Source organism: Channa argus, chromosome 11 (genome assembly GCF_033026475.1).
Source record: "Channa argus isolate prfri chromosome 11, Channa argus male v1.0, whole genome shotgun sequence".
In the NCBI taxonomy this organism is placed as follows: Eukaryota; Metazoa; Chordata; class Actinopteri; order Anabantiformes; family Channidae; genus Channa; species Channa argus.
The window spans coordinates 9,254,702-9,278,276 of NC_090207.1; the positions used below are offsets into that span (position 1 = coordinate 9,254,702).

General features: G+C 37.1%; 2 protein-coding genes across 4 annotated transcripts in view; both read left to right on the top strand.

Moving 5' to 3' along the window:
- Window positions 1–3,858: 3,858 nt before the first annotated feature.
- ap3s1 (adaptor related protein complex 3 subunit sigma 1) lies at window positions 3,859–14,611 on the top strand. Of its 2 annotated transcripts, XM_067521788.1 has the most exons (7): window positions 3,859–4,165; window positions 6,865–6,956; window positions 7,724–7,835; window positions 7,922–7,993; window positions 8,814–8,921; window positions 10,238–10,279; window positions 13,837–13,956. In XM_067521788.1, the coding sequence occupies exons 1-6, from the start codon at window positions 4,097–4,099 to the stop codon at window positions 10,271–10,273; spliced, it is 489 nt and encodes a 162-aa protein (XP_067377889.1). In that variant the 5' UTR covers window positions 3,859–4,096; the 3' UTR covers window positions 10,274–10,279; window positions 13,837–13,956. The 2 variants fall into 2 exon arrangements, with proteins under 2 accessions (XP_067377889.1, XP_067377888.1); XM_067521787.1 differs by lacking the exon at window positions 10,238–10,279 and having other exon boundaries at window positions 3,864–4,165; window positions 13,837–14,611.
- Window positions 14,612–16,241: 1,630 nt separating this feature from the next.
- Window positions 16,242–23,575, top strand: part of commd10 (COMM domain containing 10) — a 55,900-nt gene continuing 48,566 nt past the window's right edge. For both annotated transcript variants that reach the window (XR_010915582.1, XM_067521693.1), the window contains exons 1-5: window positions 16,242–16,399; window positions 17,246–17,336; window positions 17,958–18,068; window positions 19,996–20,151; window positions 23,305–23,415. Coding sequence is in view for 1 of the 2 variants with exons in the window: in XM_067521693.1 (XP_067377794.1) it covers window positions 16,371–16,399; window positions 17,246–17,336; window positions 17,958–18,068; window positions 19,996–20,151; window positions 23,305–23,415 (498 nt within the window). In the remaining variant the exon portion in view is untranslated. The remainder of the gene's footprint in view (window positions 16,400–17,245; window positions 17,337–17,957; window positions 18,069–19,995; window positions 20,152–23,304; window positions 23,416–23,575) is intronic.

Genomic DNA, 23,575 nt, shown 5'->3' on the forward strand with positions numbered 1-23,575 from the left:
ATAAGTCATAATTATCTGAATGATACCAATTATTACAAGTTGGGCTCTAAACTATGCTTTAGCTGGGATGTTCTTTGGAGTCCAACATGTGTCAGTCTGGCGAAGGAGAATCTGTTCTGGTTTACAATGATACTTCAGGATTTTAGGTTTGCAGACACCATGAGAAAGTTCTTTTCATCCCAGGCTGTGCCAGGTTTCCCTCTGAGCTGCCACATCAGCAATACTACATGTACTTTAGCTCCACCTTGTGGTTAAAAACAGACTTTACCCAGTTACTGATCTGAATGGTAAAATCTTTTTCAGGGCAGAACAGTACAGTAAACTTTTGGTATAGCTTTATAATAATAATAATAATAATAATAATAATAATAATGAGAAGTTTTTTTTGGCTGGAAAACAGACACAAACCACACATGGATGACTGAGAATCTTTACCAACAGACACAATTACATGTACTGGTTTATGTTTTTGTTTGTTTGTTTGTTTGTTTTTGCATGAATCTATGAATTTCAGAAATACAAAAACTGTATCTCAGATGGTACTGACTACATTGACTTCATGGGGTGTGAGCTATTATATGCTGTTGAACTGTGCAGAAGAGTCATGTCAACACCCAGAAGGTATTATTTTATTTTTTTTCTCATTATAATTTTTGTAAAGTAAAAAGGAGAGTCAGTTTGCATTCTACACTTAAACATATACAAACATAGTATGTGAAATATATATATATAACAAATAAATGTACATGCCCCTGCCTGTACAGTTCTTTTGTGAGTTATCCCCGCCCCCCTTTTTTTATGGTTGTTATTAGTTGTTATCACAACCATAATTATGCTCCTGAATGTGAAAACTGTACCCACCAATTAGGCATCAACAGTTACAATGGCTGACATCACAAATACTAACAAAGTGAGGTACAGGACTCCAGACTAGACCAGTGAGACCTGGTAGACCCACAAAATCATGACATCAAACTGAATACTGCTGTGTTCTTCCTGTTTCAAAACAAACATAATAGTTGTTCTAAATATGTTCTAATAAAAACAACCATCTTTACCATTTTATTAATCCCTGGAGGGAAATGAGTTTACAGTATTTATATTATTTTTCTGTGAAGTCTTTTACTGCACAAAAGTAATTGCACCTATGATTTCCAGCAGTTTAATGTTTGAACAAGTTTAAGGAACCTGTGAACACCACAGCTGTCCCAGTCGGGGCCTGGACTCTCTCTAATGCAACATCTCCACACGGTAAACATGGAAACTAGACTGTAAAATGTCATATGGTTTGCAGCAAGTGCATAAAGTGAAACTGTGAAATGTGGTGGTGAGAGTGGTGATATGGAGTTGCATGAATGCTGGAGGGTAGAGTAGAGTAGAGTAGATGACATTTGTAAATGGCACTGTGAGTGCAAATACACAAATACTAAATAAAAAGGTAAGTGTTAGGAGAGGAAATCTAAAACAAGACCATGATCCCAAACACACACTTACGTTTTTCAAAACAAAAAACTGGAAACTATGACGTGACCAAGGCTGAAAACACCCTATGAAGGATTATTTACATATAGTCTGCATACTGTGGCTTCACAAAGTGTTTAGAACCCTTCACATTTTGCACAATTGATTGTGTTGTAGATTTCTATGAAATTGAAAACTGCCATTTTCTCTACACCCAAAAACCCACAATGACATTGTAAAAAAACATCAAGAATTGTTTTTAATGTTACAGTAGTATTCAGACTTTAAATACAGGTACAGTGTAGACAGTAATAACAGCTTTGTGTGGTGATGGGACCACCAGATGCCATTTATTTTACAAAGCATAGTGGATGGAAGGGATTGTAGACCATAGAACCAGAGCTTTGAACCTGGTGTGTAAAAAAACAGGAAGCCAGTGCAGAGATCTGAATAGGGCATAGATTGCATAGCTTTGTCCTCCAGTACAACTTTAAGGAAACCCAGGCGTGATTTTTGGCCAGGATCTGTCATTTACCTCACATATCAAACACAGCTCTAGAACAACCTTCTTCCACCTGTGGAATATCATTGTAATTTTGTTGTACACCTTGTATGTATAATGACTAATAAAGTACTTTAACTTGACCTTACCTTACATTGCCAAAATTAGGAGCATCCTGTTTCAAAGTGATGCTGAAAAACTAAACAATGCATTTGTTACTTCTAGGTTGAAATACTGTAATTCCCTATTGGTGTGGTGCCCCAGTAACTCCCTAAAGAGCCTGCAATGAATCCAAAATGCTGCAGCAATAGTACAATAGAAATTAAAACCCTGCTCCTTACATATAAAGCTTTGAACGGTAAAGCTCCATCATATCTAAAAGACCTCTTAGAACCATATCTACTCAGTAGACCACTTCGATCTCAGAATGAAGGCCTACTTGTGGATACCAGAATTTCTAAAGGTAGAATGGGAAGCAGAGCATTTAGCCATCAAGCTCCTCTTCTCCTCTCCTCTCCACAACCAGCTCCCAGTTCAGATTCGGGAAGCAGACACCCTCTCTACTTTTAAGTCTAGGCTTAAAACCTTCCTCTTTGATAAAGGTTATAGTTAGTTATAGTTATGCTACAATAGACTTAGACTGCTGGGGGACCCACCCCCCAATGCACTGAGCTCCTTTCCTTCTCTCCTCCTTCTCTCCTCTCCTCTCCTCTCACCCTGCATTTATGCCAGCACTGCATGACATTACCTTTGTGTCTTTCTCTCCTGTAGTTGTCTTTCTCCCTCTATGTCTCCCTCTCTCTGTCCCTTTCTGCAGGTGTTCCCGGCTTTAGAGCCATGTGTTTTCCAGTGTGCAGCTACTGGTCCTACCAACCTGCCTAGTGTTTGGTTGTCGCTTCTTGTTGCTCTTTTCTTTCCTCTCTCCATTTTCCACTCACCCTAACCGGCAGGTGGCAGATGGCTGACCACCCTGAGCACGGTTCTGCTGGGGGTTTCTTCCATTAGGCTTGACTTTAGTCTTGACTTTATTCTGTGAAGTGCTTTGAGATGACTTTGTTTTGAATTGGTGCTATATTAATGAAGTTGAATTGAATTGAATCGAGTTGAAGAGTGGTGTGGCATGCATCCTTTTTGGCTGATCAAAAATGAGACGTACTACTGCACTTTGGATTATCTGGCGGCGTTTGATTGTGGAAGCATGTAGCGCTGTCAGCAGGGCATTGGAGTAATTGTTATGGGATTTAACCTGAGCCTGTACACTTAATCGAGGCGCTTCTCACACCCAGAATTGGACATTTTATTCCATTCTTCCTGGTAGATCCTCTCAAGTGTCATCAGATTGGATGAAAAGAGCCTGTTGCCAGGCACTGGGCCTCTCAAGGACAGAGCTATGTGGAGCCATGTGTTCTCCCTTCTTCTAAGGTTCTATTACTGTAGGTCACCTCCTTAATAAAGGTCTTTCAAAATCCCTGTGCTACTGGGAGAATTCATATCTTTCGAAATTGCCTTATACAGGTGTACAAAGAGCTATAAAAGTGCAGTGTTAATTGTGTGACCATGTGTACATAAATGTTGCCTTTCTAAACATCTTTTTAATTCAATTTGTCAAAGGTGGACTCCATTCACATTGTAGACACACCTCAGAGATATTTAGAGCAAACAGCTCATGTATGGGCAGTCAATGGGCAAATACATGTAGGCCCATGTGTTTATTTCCTTCAAAGTCATTCCAACGTACAAAATACACGTGAAAGAAACAGTTAAGAAAGCGGACCGAAAGGGCCTGAATGGTCTTATGCCAACGCATGATTGGTCCCAGTAGCAGCCTCGGTTTTACAGACTGGACGGACGAGAAGAGGTTTGTACCTTCGCGGCTGCTGTAGCAGGAGGAGGAGGAGGAGGAGGAGAGCATGACTGGTTCTTTGACGTGGAATATTTCCGTAAAGAGACGATGGAGTAGCAGCAGCAGCAGCGTGTAGCTCGTATCTCGACTGTCGCGTATTAATATTAAATTGAGACGGGATTTAGTCCTGAATCCCAGTCTGATCTGGGTTCACGGGAGTTTAACAGGCAGCAGTCTTTCAAAGACTGATCGCTCTCAGTTCCCCCGTCTTCCTCCGTTTAGCTACAGTCATGATTAAAGCCATTTTAATATTCAACAACCACGGGAAACCAAGGCTTTCTAAATTCTACGAGCATTATGTGAGTAGCATTCCTCACTGCTTTTTGTCTCCGTATTTTGCAGACAGTGCCGGCTTTTTTTTAGGACGAAAATTGTTCATGAAAAAAAGAGAAAGAAATCCGCGCGTTTCATATAAAGACACGTTGTCTTGTCGTGCAATAAACCAAAACAGACAAGTGTGAGCAATTTGAACATGAAGGTGTTTGCACTTGTGGTTCCAAACTGGTCAGGGTGTAAACCATGGTGTCTTATTTTTAAAAACATGAATAATTCAAGGTGTGCGAGCCGAAGCGGTGCTATCACATTCCTGTCGAGCCTCTGTGAACTGGGTTTGTGTCCATGTCTGAATCCGCTCTCATGCTGAACCCAGCTGTAGCGACCGGACTGTTTTCGTCACATGGTTTCACTAACGCCCTTGTGATCGACTCGTGTTCACTCCAATCTTTCACTACTACTGACTAATTTAGCTTTTTGTCATCTCCTGCCTCTTCTGTCAGAAAACAGTGAATAAATGAGCAGCAGGTAGCAGGTGACCGCTTGTAAGGAAGCAAGGTTGTTTTGTTCCTATTATTGGATTAATATCTCAAAGTTGGCTTCCTGCCTCCTATTTCATATCTGTGCCGGTGCCCGGTAAGGCGAGAGCAGATTAGTTGATTTACTTAGTCACTGACACAATAGGAAGTGTGAATAATCAGTGTACTGTTGTTAAAACAAACAATTCTAAGTTGCACCTAGCAGCTTCTCAAATGTGAATATTTTCTGATTGCCTTTGTGTTGTGTGACGTCATATCTTTGGATTTTAGTAAAACACAACTGAGAATTAATTTTTAACTAATCAGTTGCCCTATAGAGTGCTAGGAAGTTTTGAAAACCAAAATATTTTTTATCATAACCGTATTTCCACAACTGATTCACCATTGATTGTAACTGTTTAAAACAGGCAACCTATAACCTATTGCATCATTGAAAGGCAAAAACTGTCCAGTAGCTTGTGCAACTTCTCTAATCTGACTATTTGCTGTGTAATTTGAGATGTAGGAATATGATGGGTACATAAAAATAAAAAATAATTAAAAAAAAAGCATTTTATTGACCTAAATCCCCCATCCAGCAAAAAAAGTAAGCAAATATGTTAACAATAAAAAATAGGCCTTGCAACCCCAGTGCAGAGTTGGCCTGCATGTTCTGTTTCTGTGATGCATAATCTCCTCATTGAGATGGACATGGGTTTATTAGTAATTCAGGAGGGTGTACTCAAATGGATTGGATTATATGTATGGAGACACCATCTGTTGCATTAAAAGAGGTGTTTGCTTGCTGGCTGGCAAGATGTATTATTTGACACATAGCTGTGAAAACAGCCTTTTGCTGTTAGTTTACTTATTGTTATTGGACCTAGCTCGTTCTAGATGCCGTACAGACAATATAAGATGTCTTAAGAGTAGAAAAGCTGTACGTTAATACCGCAGCATAATGACTTACAGTTGTGAGTATTACTGTAAAGTTTCTGCTTCTACAGCTTTAATAAGAAGTTGCTTTCAGGTGCTAAGAATTTAGTCATCGTTTGTTGATTTTTAGCAGGAAAGTGAAAGATGAAAATTACAGTGCTTATGGTGCCATGGACAACAGTGGTCACATTTATAAAAAATAAATAAATACATATACACAGGAAGTGATGGTGTTAGAAATGTAAATTTCTGTGCTAAAAATATAACCTGTGTAATCATCAAATTGTAAAACAAGTGTGAAATTCTAGGCAACATGACTGCGTAGTTTATTGTAGTTGTAAGTAGATGTAACAATTTAAAACTCTTCTTGTGGACACCTGTAACTGAATGATCTACTGTCCAAGTCATAAAATGCTCCAAATAAAATCTATACTGACATGAAACATGATAGAGAGTAACATGCACACTACCAAAGATCCAGTTACAGAATGTGTCTTGACTATTATGTCACCTGTATGCCCTTGAATTTGGCACGTGATGGCTCCCACAATGAGGTAAAACTCGTTCAGAGAAGGATGCTGGGAAAACTGAGTCCATTAAAGATCTTAATAAAAAAGATTTAAACTGTGTAAAAGATGCTGCTGTTTTCCATTCTTACTGTTGTGCTTATTTGTGATGATGTAATTAAAATGTACTCTGCTAGTCCCATGCTACAAGTCACATGACTGATTTGGCCTTCCAGCCAGCAGCGTACTGGACACCCTCTCCTCTCCTTGTACTCACTGAACTGTTGTGGCCTGCATATTTTATTAATCTTAGTCCATTTTTTTGTTGCTTTCTGCAGAAACCTGCACTTTAAGAACCCCAGATCAAGTTTGAGATTTTTTACCTGGGTAATCTTTGGATGTAAATCCCTTTGTTGAACTCATCCAAACATGCATTACGCTTTAAACAGAATCTCATGCATTAGGAAAAAATAAGATGAGTCTGCCTTGGTTCAGCATGTACAATGCCTATGCTGCCTGTGGACACTGGTGTACTTTAAATAAGACAAAGATAAGGATTATGATAAAAATGATGTTTTTCACTTAGAGCCAACACATACAGGAAAAAGCGAGCCAAGAGGAAATGTTGATTTATTTGCCAGCTCTTCTTGTCTTCTCTTTTCTAGTAATTAAATGACTCACTGGAAGCAATTAAGTGCACAAACAACACATTATGTACCATCTCATCTTTGTTTAACAGCCTTTGTTTCCTCATTCATTCTGCAGAGTGAAGACACAGAGCAACAGATCATCAGGGAAACCTTCCACTTGGTCTCAAAAAGAGATGAGAATGTCTGTAATTTCCTCGAAGGTGGAATGTAAGTTATAATGTCTGATTGCAAGTAATTGTGTCTCAGAATTAAAAAAGAAGTGAAAGTAAACAGTGAAGTAGATCACCACATTGCAGGAGTTCATGTCATACTGTAAGTTTCAGACAGCTTTGTCACAGACAATTGATAGTAACTGGGTTTGACCATTTACCATTTATGAATGAGGAGCTGGGTTTAATTTTAGCTTGAGGAAACTTCACGGTTTACACTCACTATTGCACCATTTCCTCCTCAACAATCTTTGTCCTATAAATTGTGAGAAACTAAATTCTTTATGACCACTTGACATTAAGGATTTATACAAGTATGATAGTATTCACAATCACTTTAAAGTGACTGCTCTTTATTGGGGTTGTGAAATTTCCTGTGGCTGAGTGTAACACGCAATGAGGTCTTACCTAACCCACCAACAGATTAACATGTACCTCGTTCTGTATCGTGCCATATCTTCTCTTATCCCATCTTTACACTGAACTGATTGAAAAAATCCTGTTGTTTCTCGAGATATTATACTGGTATCTTTTTCTGTATTGCAACATTTTTACATGCTATTTGTTTCAGATCAAGTTCAGGGTAAAAAATGTTTTTTTTAAAGTTCTGACAAACCTAATCTATTTTGTGTCTGTTTCACAATAGGAGATTATTGTAGGAATGGGAGTCTTTTAGTCTTTATGAAATTCTAAGTGTGTGTGTGTGTGTGTGTGTGTGAGAAACTATGAATATTCTGTTATGTCTCCTTATTCTCTCTGTTTCAGGTTGATTGGAGGATCAGACTACAAGCTGATCTACAGACATTATGCCACACTGTACTTTGTGTTTTGTGTGGACTCTTCAGAAAGTGAACTAGGAATTTTAGACTTAATCCAGGTAAAGGCCAAGAAATCCTTCTGGATTTACATTTTTGTCAAAATCTGTGAATTCTGTTTTAAAAATCGATTTCTGTCTTGTTTCAGGTATTTGTGGAAACGCTGGACAAATGCTTTGAGAATGTTTGCGAGCTTGACCTAATTTTCCATGTAGACAAGGTAGAAAAACCCCCTAAATTCTACATATATACAATAACACTTGAACATTGATCTTACGCTTCTAAATGACCAGATCAGATAGTTGCAATATTTTGCCTGAGCCATTGTTGATTCATGTTTTTGTTACTTTTATCTGATTTCTGTCTGCCTTCGGCTGTAACAGATTCATTTTTTGTGACATCAACAGAATTTATGTGACTTCCCAGAATTTGCAGTTTAGTCATATTTGCTCTGTACAATGACTGGACAATTTTGGTGTTAAACAACAATACATATGATGCAGTATGCTGCTTAAGGACTAGTTGATTTATTAGTAGTCTTCAACACTTTTTATCATATATATCAGTAAACATTTTGTTGAGCATGTTTTAGCAGTTGCTTGGGCAGAAAAAACTTTTTTTGAAAACTTACAATCTAAACCCTATTACTGTCTTATTTATCTTTATTTATATACATTTATAGAATAAATAGCCAGTTGATATAGCTTCAGTTTTTAATTGTGTTAATAATATATTCATTGATAATAAAAACAATTATTAGTCTGTATTACACAGTCAGAACTTCATGCAGTTCTGATTTCATCTGTTACAGTATTATACCACACCAACAAGCCAGGTTTTAAATATTATTATATGTGCTGGCTACTTTCAGTCCTTGTGTTTAACATTTATGAGTGGTAAATTAATGTATTGCAAAGTAATGCTAAAGTAAATGTTGTAAGCAGATATGAAACTGAATATAAGATTATGAATACAGTATATTTTCACTTTGACTGCCCAAAAATGTGCATAATGAAATTAACACTTCCTACTTTTCTCAGGTCCACAACATTCTGGCAGAGATGGTGATGGGTGGGATGGTCCTGGAGACCAACATGAATGAAATCATCATGCAGGTGGATGCTCAGAACAAGATGGAGAAGTCTGAGGTAAGCCCGACTCTGCCCGTCCACTGTATGTATGACTTTATTCTACCTCCATCTTCTGAGGTATTGTTTACAGTATGCAGGCATGTGTGTATGCTGCACCCTGCATGCTACTCTCTGGTGACCTTGTGGATGCTCCCTACCTACTCTTGAGTGTTTGTGCTCTTTTTTCGGCCTCTCCTGCACTGCACTGCACTGCTCTCAACGCAGACCAGTACTCAACATATTCTCTCCCTCACTGTATCTCTAAGTGTAAATACAGTATCACAGTCATCACTTTGGTCATTACTCTGTAGACTTAAGTGTGCCATTTTTTTTTCAATGCATTTCCAGATTCTGTGGTCATTAAATCTGTCATATACTTATGATAGTAGTCTGGTTTAGTCTGTGTTTTTACATGCTTATTATTTTTGATAATAGAATGTGAATATAAGATGCTGTCCATGTTGAAGTAACTGCTTTCCAAATGTGTTTTGTAACATCTTTAAGCCAGTGTCCTTGCTCAGATATTTGCTCTTTGCAAGGACATTGCTTTGTTTTCCATACAGCTTCTGCTGGCATATAAACCTTCATTTACTTATTGGAAAGTTTTATTTAGACAGACAGCCAGAGACAATTCCATGAAATCATTTCTTTTTTGCATAATGTGTATTTTTTTTCTACTAAACCTAAACTGTACTAAAGATTTGGCTTTGTTTGTTAAATTGCTAACAATGGGCTGCAATAATGTCTAAATAGTGAGGCAAGGTTTTTGGGGGTCCTCTTATAGTTTTCAATGAGAAACATTGAGAGAGGGTTTGATTTACAAATTTGCTGTAATTAAGAAGTCTAAGTGAAAACAAAGTATACTTTCTGTAATAATCTTAGCTGCATTGTGTGCTTTTAACCTGACAAAATCCTTTTTATGATATTAATATTCTGTAAGCAGCAGAGTCTTAGTTCTACAATCATCGGAGCTGCTCTGTCTCTTCCCTCATGGACCTACCCTAGACCACAATGCGTGTTTTTTAGTTTAAAATGACACTGGTTTATTATAAAGCCAGCTCTAGGGAAAAAGAAAAGCAACTCTTCTACCACGGCTGATTAAGTGGGGATATGTCTTTTTTTTCTAAATTAATATTGTATTTTATTTTCAATAATCTAAATTTTTCTGCGAAGAAGCTTACAAACACTTTTGAGTGTATAGATGTGGTCTATGATAGGTCCTATCTCTTTTTTCTGTGGAGATAAACTGTAATTACTTTAATCTGCTTTAACATTCCTCATTCCTCTTTTTCCTGACCCTGTCTAGTTCTTTCCATTCTTCTCTCTCTTTACAGACGTTTATCTTTCAGTCTACCAGGCAGGACAGGTAGACACAGGTACTGCTAAATTTACAACCAAGTGCTGTAACCTTAACTGAAGTTTACTCCCCCTCAGTCTCTTCATTTGGCCCTCCATTTTATAGTGAATTGATGTCACTAACATATCCTAGGAATCTTTCATCGCAGACCCAAAATGTTGACATTTTGCTTTTTAAATAGTAACATACACACACTGCACGGGGGTGGTAAACCCAATGGAGACACCTGCACAAGACACATGAGCTGACACGTAGGCTGTGTATCAGCTGGACTGATTAAAAATAATGGCATATCTGTGACATGAGACGCATGATTAAAAATGTGGCTGAAATGCTTTCTATGTAGACTAGGTGAGATATGTAATCTCTTATGTCTTTGAATTTCTTTAACATTTCTTCAAGCTGCTTCAAAACTTTGGGCGATTTGTCACTAACTGAGACAATCAAGGTTTCTCTGTCCTCAAATGAGGCCGTTTATTTAATTATAGCGTTTAGGAAGACTAGCACTTTAGGGATAATACTTTGCTTCCTTGTTGGAGTTGGTTGACACGATAGATACCAGTGAGTCAAAAAGACAGGTCAAGTGAATGACTGCACACTAAAGTTCCATAATTTAATGATGTGACCTAACATTTTAACCGCCACACAGACCTTTTAAAGGTAGGATTGATACAACTGATGCACGACAAATACACAGCTGAACACACAGCTGATCTTTTATTAGCATAAATATTGTAAACAGGAAGAAATAACTGGCTTGTGTTTGTTAAATGCTAACAGACTCTGTCAACCAGTGCCTCTAAGTCTCACTAATAAAATGTTTCCTATTTTTAAAACGCATGAAGGCTGAAGTTTAACAGCAATTTGCCAATTTAGGCTTCAGGAAAACTCCAGGATGTCAAGATTGAATAAACTGAACAAACCCTAGATACAGCACGGTATTTAGAGAAATTTAGGGCTTAGTAAACCTACCTCTAACTTCCTGTTTTTATGAAAAGCTGAGCTAACTGGCTGCTGGCAATGCATATTTACTGGATAGACATGAGACTTGGCTTCCTTGCTGCCAAACTCTCAGCAAGGAAGCCAAAAAGATTTCCCTTAGGTCTCTCCCTCTATACAACATTTGATTTGTTTTAAACCAAAGATGAAAACTGTCTCAACCTGTATTTTTAAATGAATCTACTGATACCCCTCACAGACAAGAGATTGAGTACTGCTAGAGCTTTTAAAAGCCTCTCCGGCTTTACATAGAGCAGAGAGGCAAACCACTGAGTATTACACAGCCGGTGTTTCTATTTCTGAACATATTAGTCACCCATCATTTCATTTAACCCCCATAATATAATGGGCTTGCATGGTAGGTCTCCAGGCGACACAGTGCGAAGCAAAAAGTATCTCAAGTCTGACTCCTGAAAATTGAGCCCATGTGCTGAATCACCATTCCTGTGTTAACGTGCCAATGTCATTTTTCCATCTAACACAAGTCTCCTTGATTCTTGGCAGAGGGAGGAATGTCCATAACACAAATGGTTCATTGAAAAGACCTTGTGAAAATAAGTAGAGTTGATAAATCTACAATCCAGACATTTTTTTGTGTGTGTGTTTGTCATTTCTCTAAATGATTCATTTAGATGTGCTGCTGAGAAAGGCAAAAGTGTTCTGTTTTTATTTAATTTAATGTATTTTTTTTTCTTTTAAAACCTTTTTGGTCATTTTTGGGTCTGTGTGCCAAAGATTCCATCAGGGGATCTCTAACCACAGTGATTCTCAAATGCTTGTTCGTACTTGAGATGAAAACATCAAAGCATTCACTCTACGGATATGTTGCATTGTTCTAAAAGGCCAACCTAATTTGACCCTTTGTACCGTTTCACATTGAGATTCATTGTGTTAGAGTGAAAGTGCCTTTTCTGGCCCTGAGAATAGATATACCATTGTAGTTTAGTACTAATGGGCTTACAACCAGCAGCACTGAAAAATGGCTTATGGCATCCTGCTTCTGTTTCAGTAGCACATGCAGACTCACTACTCCATAATTTCCACCGAATTATATTGTTACCTAATGGCAGATGCCACTTAAAACAGGTACAGTTTCACACTATACAGTTTTACAGCACCTCACATGGCTCAGCAGTAACTGACAGAAGACTGTAGCATTAGTAATGCATGTCGACCTGATGAATATAAACATTGTAGACATGTACTACTGTAAGACAATTTGACTATTATTATATTTTGGATATTATTGGAAATGTAATGTGACCATTCTCTTTTAGTATGGCAGTCAAAATGCTGTTAGATCTGTAATAAACGGAGAACCAGATTGAGCATTACTGGCACTTTTTTACTGAATAAAAATGCAATATGCATTGTATGCTGAATCCAGCATCTTATATGTGCTAATTCAGTACATACAACAAACCAAAAAGATACTTAACTGACCTGGTGGCCGAATATTTATAGTATTGGCTAGTCCGACTGGCTACGATGGCTGGGCTGGCTAAGGCTAGTTGTAGTTTTCACTTTTGTTACTTTGCCCAAGGCTGAATCACAGATTTGCAGTTCATCCATTAATTGCTAGATTGTCAATTGAGGTAATGATTAAAGATACAGTGTTCGAAATGTATCGGTATATTTCTAAATGGAAATTTTTTTTTCAATCAATAGATTTATATTCATCAGGGGGAGGAACCTGTGTTTATATTTGACCCACAGGTGGCATAATATACCAGTTTTAAGCAGCATCTGCAATTAGGAAATAGTGTACCCTGTGCTGGTGGAAAACCTGAGGCATACCACTAAGAAATTTTCACATACCAGTGAAACAGTATGCCATCAGCCACTTTTCAATCAACCATATGTCACTATAGGTGGAAAAAATAGCACAATATTGTTGGTCCTCTGTTCACAAACAGAAAACTGCTAACTACAGTCCTGTGTAGTTTTTCCCAGTAAATAATCCCATTAGATGTACTGTATCACTTGTATTATTTTGGCTAAGGCTTAAATAATTGATGTTTTAAAAACTTTGACACATTCTATACATACCTATCTATCCAAACATCCGTCTTCATATCCAAATCCATTTTTCTGCTTTACCCAATTCTCTCCCTGCATTTTTACCCTTTTTGGTCCTCAAGAGTCTGGTGGGTTCACTTTCCAAAGTAATGCTGCCTTTTGTCCATTTGATGAATGTCCAGTACTGCTGAGTACATCAAAATGACTAAATGGTCTAGTACAGTATGCCCTTACAGTTGATTCATAATTGGCTCTGGTTGTGATGTAAATTATTATAGAACCAAATAATGCATGTGCATATGGCATCTGAATGTACATTTGCACATAGTGTCTGTCTTAGTAGGTGTTAGTGCTTTTGCATTTTGTCAGCAGTTGACTGTTTTTGTCTAGTTCTGTTTCGCACTGTGTGTCCAGTCAAGTTCACTGTTTTGTGTGTTGTTATCTGCAGTATGTTTTTGAATAACTAATCTTATGAACCCTCCTTGTGTGTGTCTGTGTAAATGTGTGTGTGTGTGTGTGTGTGTGTGTGTGTGTGTGTGTGTGTGTGTGTGTGTGTAGGCGGGTATTGCAGGAGCACCTGCTCGTGCCGTATCAGCTGTAAAGAACATGAATCTCCCAGAAATGCCCAGAAACATCAACATTGGTGACATCAGCATAAAAGTGCCAAATTTACCCTCCTTCAAATAGTGGCAGCAAGTTCCTGAGCCTACAGATGCTAACCAGTGTTTACCATGATGCAATCAGTTTACTAAAACATCAAATTACTAACTTTTATCAGATCTATACATCTTGAAGGTACTGTGTGATTTGACACTCCTTGTTCTGGTGTTATCTATTTGTTTTTGCTAATAAATAATGTTTTATGTGTTTTGTTTCTGTTGGAAGAAAAATTAAGTATTTATTTATCAGTGGTACATTCCCTCTGCCTCGCTAATGATCAGCTGCTACAGCACAGATCTGTTTCAGTTTGTAACTGAAATAATTTCACTTACTTAAGTGTCTTCTAAAAATAAAACTGTGGCAGATGATGAAGTTCGAGGGCAGTTTGGTTATACCAGACTAGATAACTCAATGGAGGGAAGTAACTGACGTTCATTTTGAATATCAAATTGTAACAGGTCTGTGACAGTATTGAAAGTCTTACATTATAATTCATTTGTAAAATCGGTACAAACAATAAAGCATTATATTGCAGAACTATATATGTTAAAATTATTTTTATTTGTATGCACAATATTTTTAAATAATTTTCATCACTTAAACAATTCTCTTAATTATAATCTGTGCATGACGTTTTTCTTCTTTTTCAACATAATAAACTGTTGAAACTCAACTTGTGTTGTCTGTATTTATTGGTAATAAATATTAACATTTTGTAGATGGAGTTGTATAGATCAGATATGTTAACAAGAACAAAATTTGGGTTATGAAAACTCTTTGCCAGGTTGGACAGCTCTAGAAGTAAGAGGTCAAACTATGAACAATTTGAATAAAAATCCATTTACAGATATATAAAATTCAACATTTACTACTGCATTAATGCCACATTGAAAAGATATGGGGTTTTAAGGAATTTTTCACAACCTTAGGCACCCAAGGTTATTTTTAATAAACCTTGAAAATATTAACAACCAATACTATAAAGGGTTTCACATTAGAAAGTAGGTGCATTAAATATGTAGACGTTTAGAGACATGTAGACTAATATGCATGTCTTTGCACTGTGGGAAGAAACTGGAGGAAACCCACACAAGCACAGGGTGAACATGGGAACTCCCCACAGAAATGCTGCAAGCAGCAGGGATCAGAACTGGGGCCTTTATAGATGGCAGTGCTAACCACTCCACCACTGTGCTCTAAATGACTTGTATTATTACATATTAAGTTTTAAAAACAATAAAAGTTGCTTTGATAAGTAGATACAATGACAAAACATTGGTCACCAACTAATGTTAAACATATACATTTTGATAACATAATCACTGTATTTTTTATAAAATGAAATCAAATAAATTAGGCTGTTTAATAATTTTAACTCATAGTATGATGATTTGATTCTCATACATACATGACAGTAAACTGAACAGCTGTTTTTGGGTTTGGAATGGTTGGTCAACACACAAGAAAGACATTTGAAGACGTTACTTTTGTGTGTGGGAAAATATGAAAATATGAAAATATTCATAAGAATATTTTCTGGTATTTTATAGGCAAAATCACCTGAATAATAACGCTAATGTTTTGTTGAGGCCCAAACCACACTTACATAGACACAGAGATTATTGGACCTATAATTTTATTTAAATAGACATGACTAAAAGAGGCAGGATAATCCAGTAGAGTAATAATGTAGTAAGATAAAACCAATGAAACGATAAGTACTAAGCCATATCATTAAAAAATGTGTATTAGGCAAATTGTGGAAAACTAAATTCAGAGTCAAGATACCTATTTATTATTGTCCAGTAGTATTGACCTAGTCATTGAAAAAATATGAAACTGAATTAGGCCACTCTGACAAAATCATACTAGACTTTTACTTTTGCATAGATGTTTCAATACATACAGAGAAGTAGGTGGCAATATCCTTTTTAGTTCAAAATTTAAATTTTTTAATAATAATACATTTAATGTAAATGATCAACTGCGCTAAAAAAAATCTTATATCCTAAATCTCGAATCTGGAGCCTGAATTTGCATTAACGCAAGGGTGTTTTGTTTTTGTGCATGTGTGATCCAACGCTTGTTCCGTAGTGACTGTTACTTGACACTTTGAGACAACCATTATGCGTATTTTTACGCAGAAATAGAAGTTAAGAAAATCTGTCGTCCAGTCATATTTTATTAGAAGTGAAGTTAGTATTAACACCAACACGCCAGCCACATACGATTCCTTTACTTTGACGAGAGCATGCCAACATTTTTGAAAATGGTAAATACAGCACCTGCGCATCGCTGCGCAGCTTTGACTATCACGTGAGTCGTCTCGTGACAACAGGAAGGAGGAATGACAACCGAATGAGGATGCGGCTGGTGCTGCTTTGACATTTTACAAGACTTAATTTTCCGTTTGCAGACAGCAAAAGAAAAACATGACTTCCATTATAAAAGAAACACAAAGGTGGGCGTTCTTTTGATTCTTAGACAAATTATTATTCCAGTAGCTAACGTGAAGCTACCTGTAGCCTAATTCAAAGACACGAAGCCATGCTGTAAATTAATTGATCGCAACTGGTGCCAAAATCTATTAACGTTAGCAAAACAGCTGGGGAGGATTTATCTTACTGTCATTTGTGTTCATTGGGAAAGGTCATCTTAATGCTTACGCTAGTAAGCATTAGTTTGTAGGCGCTTTAAATTACTTTATATATATGTATGTAGACATATGTTCAAGATTGACGAGTCTCAAGTGCACTGAGAGGTTATTGAACAATTTATCAAAGTTTGACACCGTGGTGTAAACAGTTTAACGTTGGACATTCAGACAATCGGCAAAGTTCATCCTCAATCGATTTGAAGGGAGAAGACTAATCTGCAGCGTATTTTAATGTCTCAAAACAATTGCATTGACTTTTTAAATAGTTTATCTATTGTATTTGTATGGCCACTGGGTTTACTATGACTACTATGAAGTAGCCTCATGTAAATTCACTTATTATATTAGATGCACATACTGAGCATAAAATCTAGGATTCTTCAAAATTGGTATTTTTATATACAATAAAATGTGTAGTACTTTTACTTCACTCAAGTGACATTTCAGATGCTGTCTTTTAATTGTGTGGTATTTCAACCTTAGTCTTTATCTATACACAACCTTATTTGTGGTTGCTATGCACTTTTGCTGTTAGTTTGCCAGTACCACCGACCAACACTACAAATTTCTGATGCATTGCACTTGGCCATTGTGATAATGATCTTTCTATGATGCTGTCATGCACACTGACAAGTCTTTTTTTCCAAACAGCATAAAGGAAGCCGTGACTTTCCTCAACGCAATTGATGTAAACAAGTTCTCCAGGCTGATCTCACGCATCATACAAAAGCTTCATCTGAAGGTACGGAGACTACACAGTATTATCTGTGCCAAAGGCAAAAGGCTTTTAAAGGCTTTTGCAGCAAAGCTGCAGTGCCAGAGAGAGCTGTGCATGCATAATAACTTTACAGTTGCTGGTGCATCAGTAAGATGTGGCTCTAATAAATGCACACGCAGGCCTGTTGATCATTGTGATTTTCACAAGACTTGATTGCTGATATTCATTCCAATACCAATTTATCTGTTTAGTTGAATTTGATGATCATTTTTTCAAAAGTATTACATTTCATTTATGAAAGCCTTAAACATTTCCTCTTGCCTGCTGTAGCCCTGGATGTTACCTGGAGCTTTTATAGACCTATAATCTAAAAGTGATTCAGCTATAACCAAAAAACCCAAAAACCTAAATGAAATTTTTGAATGATCACATTCAGGTGTTTAATCTGTCCGTTTTTGGTCCAGGTTGTGTTAAGGTAATCTCAGGATTCGTACAGGTGCTTGAAATACTTGGAAATGCTTGAGTTTTAATGTTGTGCTTTCAAGGTTTGAAATGTGCTTGGATGTTGGATAAAGTGCTTGAAAATAGTTAGTAGGTGAAAAAAGAAAAAAGAAATATTTGTTTGTTGTTATGTTTTCTTCATAGGAAGAGCGGACCTTCAGTGAAGAAGAGGAGCAGAAACTTCAGGGTGCTCTCTCATTGGATAAAAAGGCTCTCAATCTAGTCCTGGAAACTTCTGCCTTCATACTAGAGCAGGTGAAAACTAGCCATTTAACATTCTTTGTTATATTATTATAAGAGTTTATCTTGATTTTTGGTTAATATGCAAACACCTATTAGTTAGGGTTATGGTTATAGTTTCTGCAAATATCCATTCTTTAGGATATGGAAAAGAAGCAATATGATGGCTCTAATCCAATTAGATTTGTTTCAATGCAGACAGGGTAATTTTCATTTTACATTAGCCTTGGTTGTTTACATTATACAGAAGCATTTAACTAAGAAAAATAAATGTTTTCCACAATAAACCACCTTCTCAATCCCCAGTCTAAATTACACACAGAACACACAGTGGAACAGTGCAAGAATTTTCGTAACTTTTTCTAAGGCAGGATTGACACCATCTGCTTCCTTCTCTCTGGCTCTCCTGCTCCACCCGCCCTGTTTGCCAGCCCTTGGCCTGGGCTCTCCCGCTCCCTTCACTGCTTCTATGAGGTTTCACTGTGGGAAGTTGAGGCTATCATCAGAAAAGTGAGAACATCTACCTGTGCCCTGAATCCTTTTACCACAACTCTGATTAAATCAAACCTTGCTGCCTTAAACCCCCTTATCACAGCACAGAAATCTCTTTCCATTGCTATGCTGATGACACACAGCTTTACATCAAGACCGACTCAACCCCCTCTGCTGCATTTTCATCACTGTCGTCACTGCTGTCCACCCTGACTATGTGACTGTCTGGAGGAGATAAAGGCATGTATGAGCCAAAACTTCTTCCAATTACACAGTTCAAAAACTGAAGCGATACTGGGTAGTACCTCACATCAGGTCCAGTCATCTTTCATGAACACCTTCACCTTTTCTGGACAGGATATTCCCCTCTCATCTACAGGTACCAACCTTGTTGTGAGCCTGGAACCTCACCTAGCATTTAATAACCACATTAAACACCTGTGTAAATCATCTTTTTTCAAAAATATTGCTAAACTCCATTCCAGTCTCACTCTATCTGATGCAGAAAAGCTAGTCCATGCCTTTGTATCCTTCAGGCTTGACTATTGCAATGCACTGCTCATCGGGATCTGTGGCAATTTGAGTGTTCAAAAGCTCCAGCACATATAAAACAGTGCTGCCAGGATCTTGATGAGGGTGTGGAAACATGAGCATATCACTCCTATTCCCAAGTCCTTTAACTGGGTCCCGGTTTCCTCCAGAATTCAATATAAAATTGCTTTACTTAAAAATCAGTGCATCTATGGCAATGCCCTGGCCTACCTCAAGGAGCTTATCACTCAGCAAGCTTTGTCCCACATTCTCCGTTGTACAAGCGCCCACCTCCTGCATATCCCCAAAACTAAGTTGCAGACTATGGGAGATAAAGCTTTCTGCTCAGCTGCCCCCAGCCTGTGGAACTGCCTTCCTGAACATTTGAAGTCCCCACAGACTGTAGCTGCCTTTAACAAGGACCTGAAGACTTACCTCTTCAAGAAAGCTTTTTAATAACTGCTCCTTGCTTGTTTATTGTTATTTTTTATGTTTTATTAATAATAATAATAGATAAACAAAACAAAAAAAGAGTGTAGAGATGGTATACAATCAGTGTTCTTATTCCTGTACAGATGCTTCCAAGAGACAGTTTATATGACAAGTGGCATGCCTGCCACAATCATGAGAGACAAAATCTTGTTGAAAAAAATTGTTAATTGTTAAAAACTGTTAAAAAAAAAAAAACTTTAAAGATCTATAGATAGAAATGTGCATAGTGTCTAACTTGTACCTGTCAGTGTAGATCACGTTGTGAGCTCATTTCTCCAGCTGGGGTCACTATTGCTTTGTGAGTTATTGCATTAGCAGTGATTTCGGTGTTAGGGGTAAATATGTCTGTAATGGAGTGTGCCTATAGTTTAATAGTAGCTTTTATTATGCAGTAATTACTCTACCCTCTATCTCTTCTTGTCTGTAGGCAGTGTATCATAATGTGAAGCCGCCCTCTTTGCAGCAGCAGCTGGAGGCCGTTCATCTAAACCCAGACAAAGCTGAAGTTTTCTCTAAAATCTGGGCCACTGCTGCGCCTGAGTTGGTGGAAAAGCTAAAGCACAATATCTTTGCCCCAAGGAAGGTAAGGCTAAGAGATATTAATTATACTTTTTCAGTCCTTGTTACAATCAGACTGTTGTTTAGCAGTAACTCTGACCATGTTTCTAATCCAAGTGTGAGATTAATCCACTCTAAGTAATCATACTTTTCACACAATTGTATCAGCACTGAGTAGCGAGATGCTATAATAAATGGAGAATCAGCATTAAATTAACCATATAAATACTGACCTGCTTTTGTTTTTTGATTACAAAGACTTCTTTCATGGCTCCCACAAGTTGTCACATTAATTTTAAAACATGTTCCTCACCATAGCTTGATTAAGAAGTGACACTTCAAACAGTGTTCTTTTCAAAGTCAAGGTAATTAAAATTTTAACACAGAATAAATGAGCTGCACATACGCAGCAGTCACATTATGCTGTTTTCATACATTTACAGTAGATGTGTCGTCTGCCTTTGTCTCACAAGGCATCCTTCTCTCCCCCATGTATTGCTGCCAGCAAAAGGCCTGTGACAGCCGTGTCACTATCTCTGCTACAGCTTTGACTTAGGGCAATAGTCAAGTCTCACCAGAGACTGCGTGTAACGGACATTTATCTGTTTTTGTCATTCACCTTTTCAGCTAAATAGAAAGCTGTTTTTTTTGTTTAGTCTTGTTTGAGACTAAAGACTTTTTTGAATAAGAAGTTGGGTTCTTCTGTACCTCTGCCATTCAAGAAACCAGCAAGCCCACTGAATCCCACCTCACTGTTTTTTCCTGACATCTGAATATGATATGTTATACTGTAAAAGTGATCAAAGTAGGGGGAATGTATAAGAAATAAAGTTTCAAATAGAGCTAAACAGGAATAGAAATAGTCTGCAACTTTTTTGAAAATAAATTGTTCTATTTTAGGCAATTATGAGCATTTAATACTTTTGTTTACAAGAAATAATAGTTAAATCAAATTACTTAAGATTAAGCTATGCATTTTTCACTTTACAAATGAATAATGACAGTTATTCAGTACCTCCAACAGGTACTGTATAACTCAACTTGAATAAATGTCTACTTATAAATGCATTACCAATATCATTAATCTAATCCTCCTGTGCATATGCAGACGAGACATCCCAGTCTGTACCTGTACTCTGATTTGCAAGCCCAGTTGCTGTTTTAATGAATGCTGTTTACAGATAATTTGTACAGATTGTCTTTGTCTGCAGTAAGCAGTGATCATTTCTTTAATTACTTGCTTTTCCTTTTAATAAACTTAAGACACGGCTATCAAAAAAAAATGAAGCATGAAATATAGAAATAAATTAAATACAGATAATTAATGGGCTATTAATCTATTTGGTTTTGTTATAAGTCCTATATTTTATGTATTAAGTGATATTAAACAAATGCGACTTTCTTTTAAAAATTAATTTTATTCGTTCCCTTGATGTATACTGAAAAATAACTTCACAGAGTTGTGATGTTTATTTATGCTAATGTGGCTTTATTCCAAGTTGTGAATAATGTAGCTGAGCCCTTCCTCACCTCACACCTGTCCTCTGATGCTTTGGAACCATCCAGAACCAATAAGTCACACATGGTTTATTATTATGGCCTCTCTCTGCATCATAAAATACTTAACTGCCCTGCCTTGACTCAGTGCTCCTAATCTATCATTCTGCTACAAGTGACTGATGAGGTGTCTCTCAGTAAATCAGTCAGGCAGGTGGTGAATTGGTGAGATTGGTGTGAAGAGACACTGCTAGGTTTTCACCTGTACAGCATCGAATAGAATTTCTTTTTCATACAGTATATGAATATGTTGGAGAGAAGTTAGGATTATAGCATAACCTGATGCTGCTAGGAAACAAGACAACTTAAACTTTGAGGAGATTAAACATAGTTAACAGTAACAAATCTTTATGTTGACAGTACTTATGTAAATAATAAAAGGCTGTTCAATCAGTCCAAGTGATATATATATTTTGTATGCACAGTTATAAAAACACAAAAATTATGGTAAAATACCTTTTCACCGTTTCTGTTCTAAAAAAAGTGTTTTCTTGGCTTTTATCTTCCCAATAAGACTTCTTCAGACTGAAAGCTGCAACTTGGCATGTAGTTGAAGATGGCAGATGCTGAGCCAAGTCCCTCCTGGACTTTTTTTGGTCTCTCAAAGAACAAGAAATATCATCATATTTTTAGAGTTTTCTTGGTGTTTGACACCTATTTCCGTGCAGTGACTGATTTTGTCTGCGTGCACAAAAGAGTTCAGGCCACCTGTCACTTTAGCATGTAGAAACTGTATCTTCTAATCTTTTTGTGTGTTTTAAAACTGTGTACATATTGAATTTATTTTCTAATTGTAAAAGGAGCCTGTGGAATAAATCAACTCATTTAATTGTGGCCTAACACTTTCGCACACTACTGTATTTCTGTGTTGCGCTGATAACATCAACATGTATTGTGGGGTAGAACCAAGTGACTAAATATGGTATGTAGTTATGTAGACCAAAAAGCAAAAAAACAATTCAAACAGCTGCTACTCTCATCTAGAAGTGGAGGTCAAGGAAGAAAATATACTGCATGATACTGTATATCCAAGGAGATTATAATCAGTCATGCCAAACCCCACATGGTTTTCACAAAAGTGCAGTTTGGTGGCAGTTGTTGTCTGAAGTTCTTGAAAATATTTGTCCCCTATCGACAAAGCTTCAGTTCTGCCGCTTGGGGGATGTTGTCCCATTCAGTGACCATGTGTTGTTGCAGCATTCAGTCAGTGTGCGGGCACTCTTTGGTTTTGAGAATAATCAATAATGGAAAAAAATAATTAGCTGCAGCCCTAGAACATGCACAGTATAAAGTCATTTCTCTAAGCTCTAAATAAAAGCTTAAAAATTTTACATTGTCTTAAGCAGTGTTCTCTATTTGCACATTTCCATTGTGTTTCAGAATTAACAATTGCAAAGTGTTTTATAAATGCATACCCAAAATAAAACAAAAAAAGAATAAGTAAACTAAGACAGATGATTGAAATAGCAAAAACCAGAGGAAAAAGAGAAAATTTTTTTGACAATTTACTGATAAATATATACAATTTTACATACACTATTTCTTCAGAAATTCAGCTTAAAGTTACATTTTGAGTAGGAATATTATAAATTTTAAAGTTTTTTTGTTGTGTGAGTTACAGCTGGAGCATGTCGGCTGGCAGTTGAACCTGGAGATGGCCCAGTCCAGCCAAGCCAGGCTGAAATCTCCCAGTGCTGTCCTGCAGCTGGGACTTCGAAATGAAGACTCTGAGGTATCAGCACACACATACACTATGCGTACACTTGGTGCATGTCAGTTTTTCTTCCTCTGCTACATCCATTTATTTATTGTACACAGGCATTGCTATTTAAAGAAATCTGCTGTAATCAGATATGTCCTCTGTGCCAAATTAGACACATCTCCTATCCATC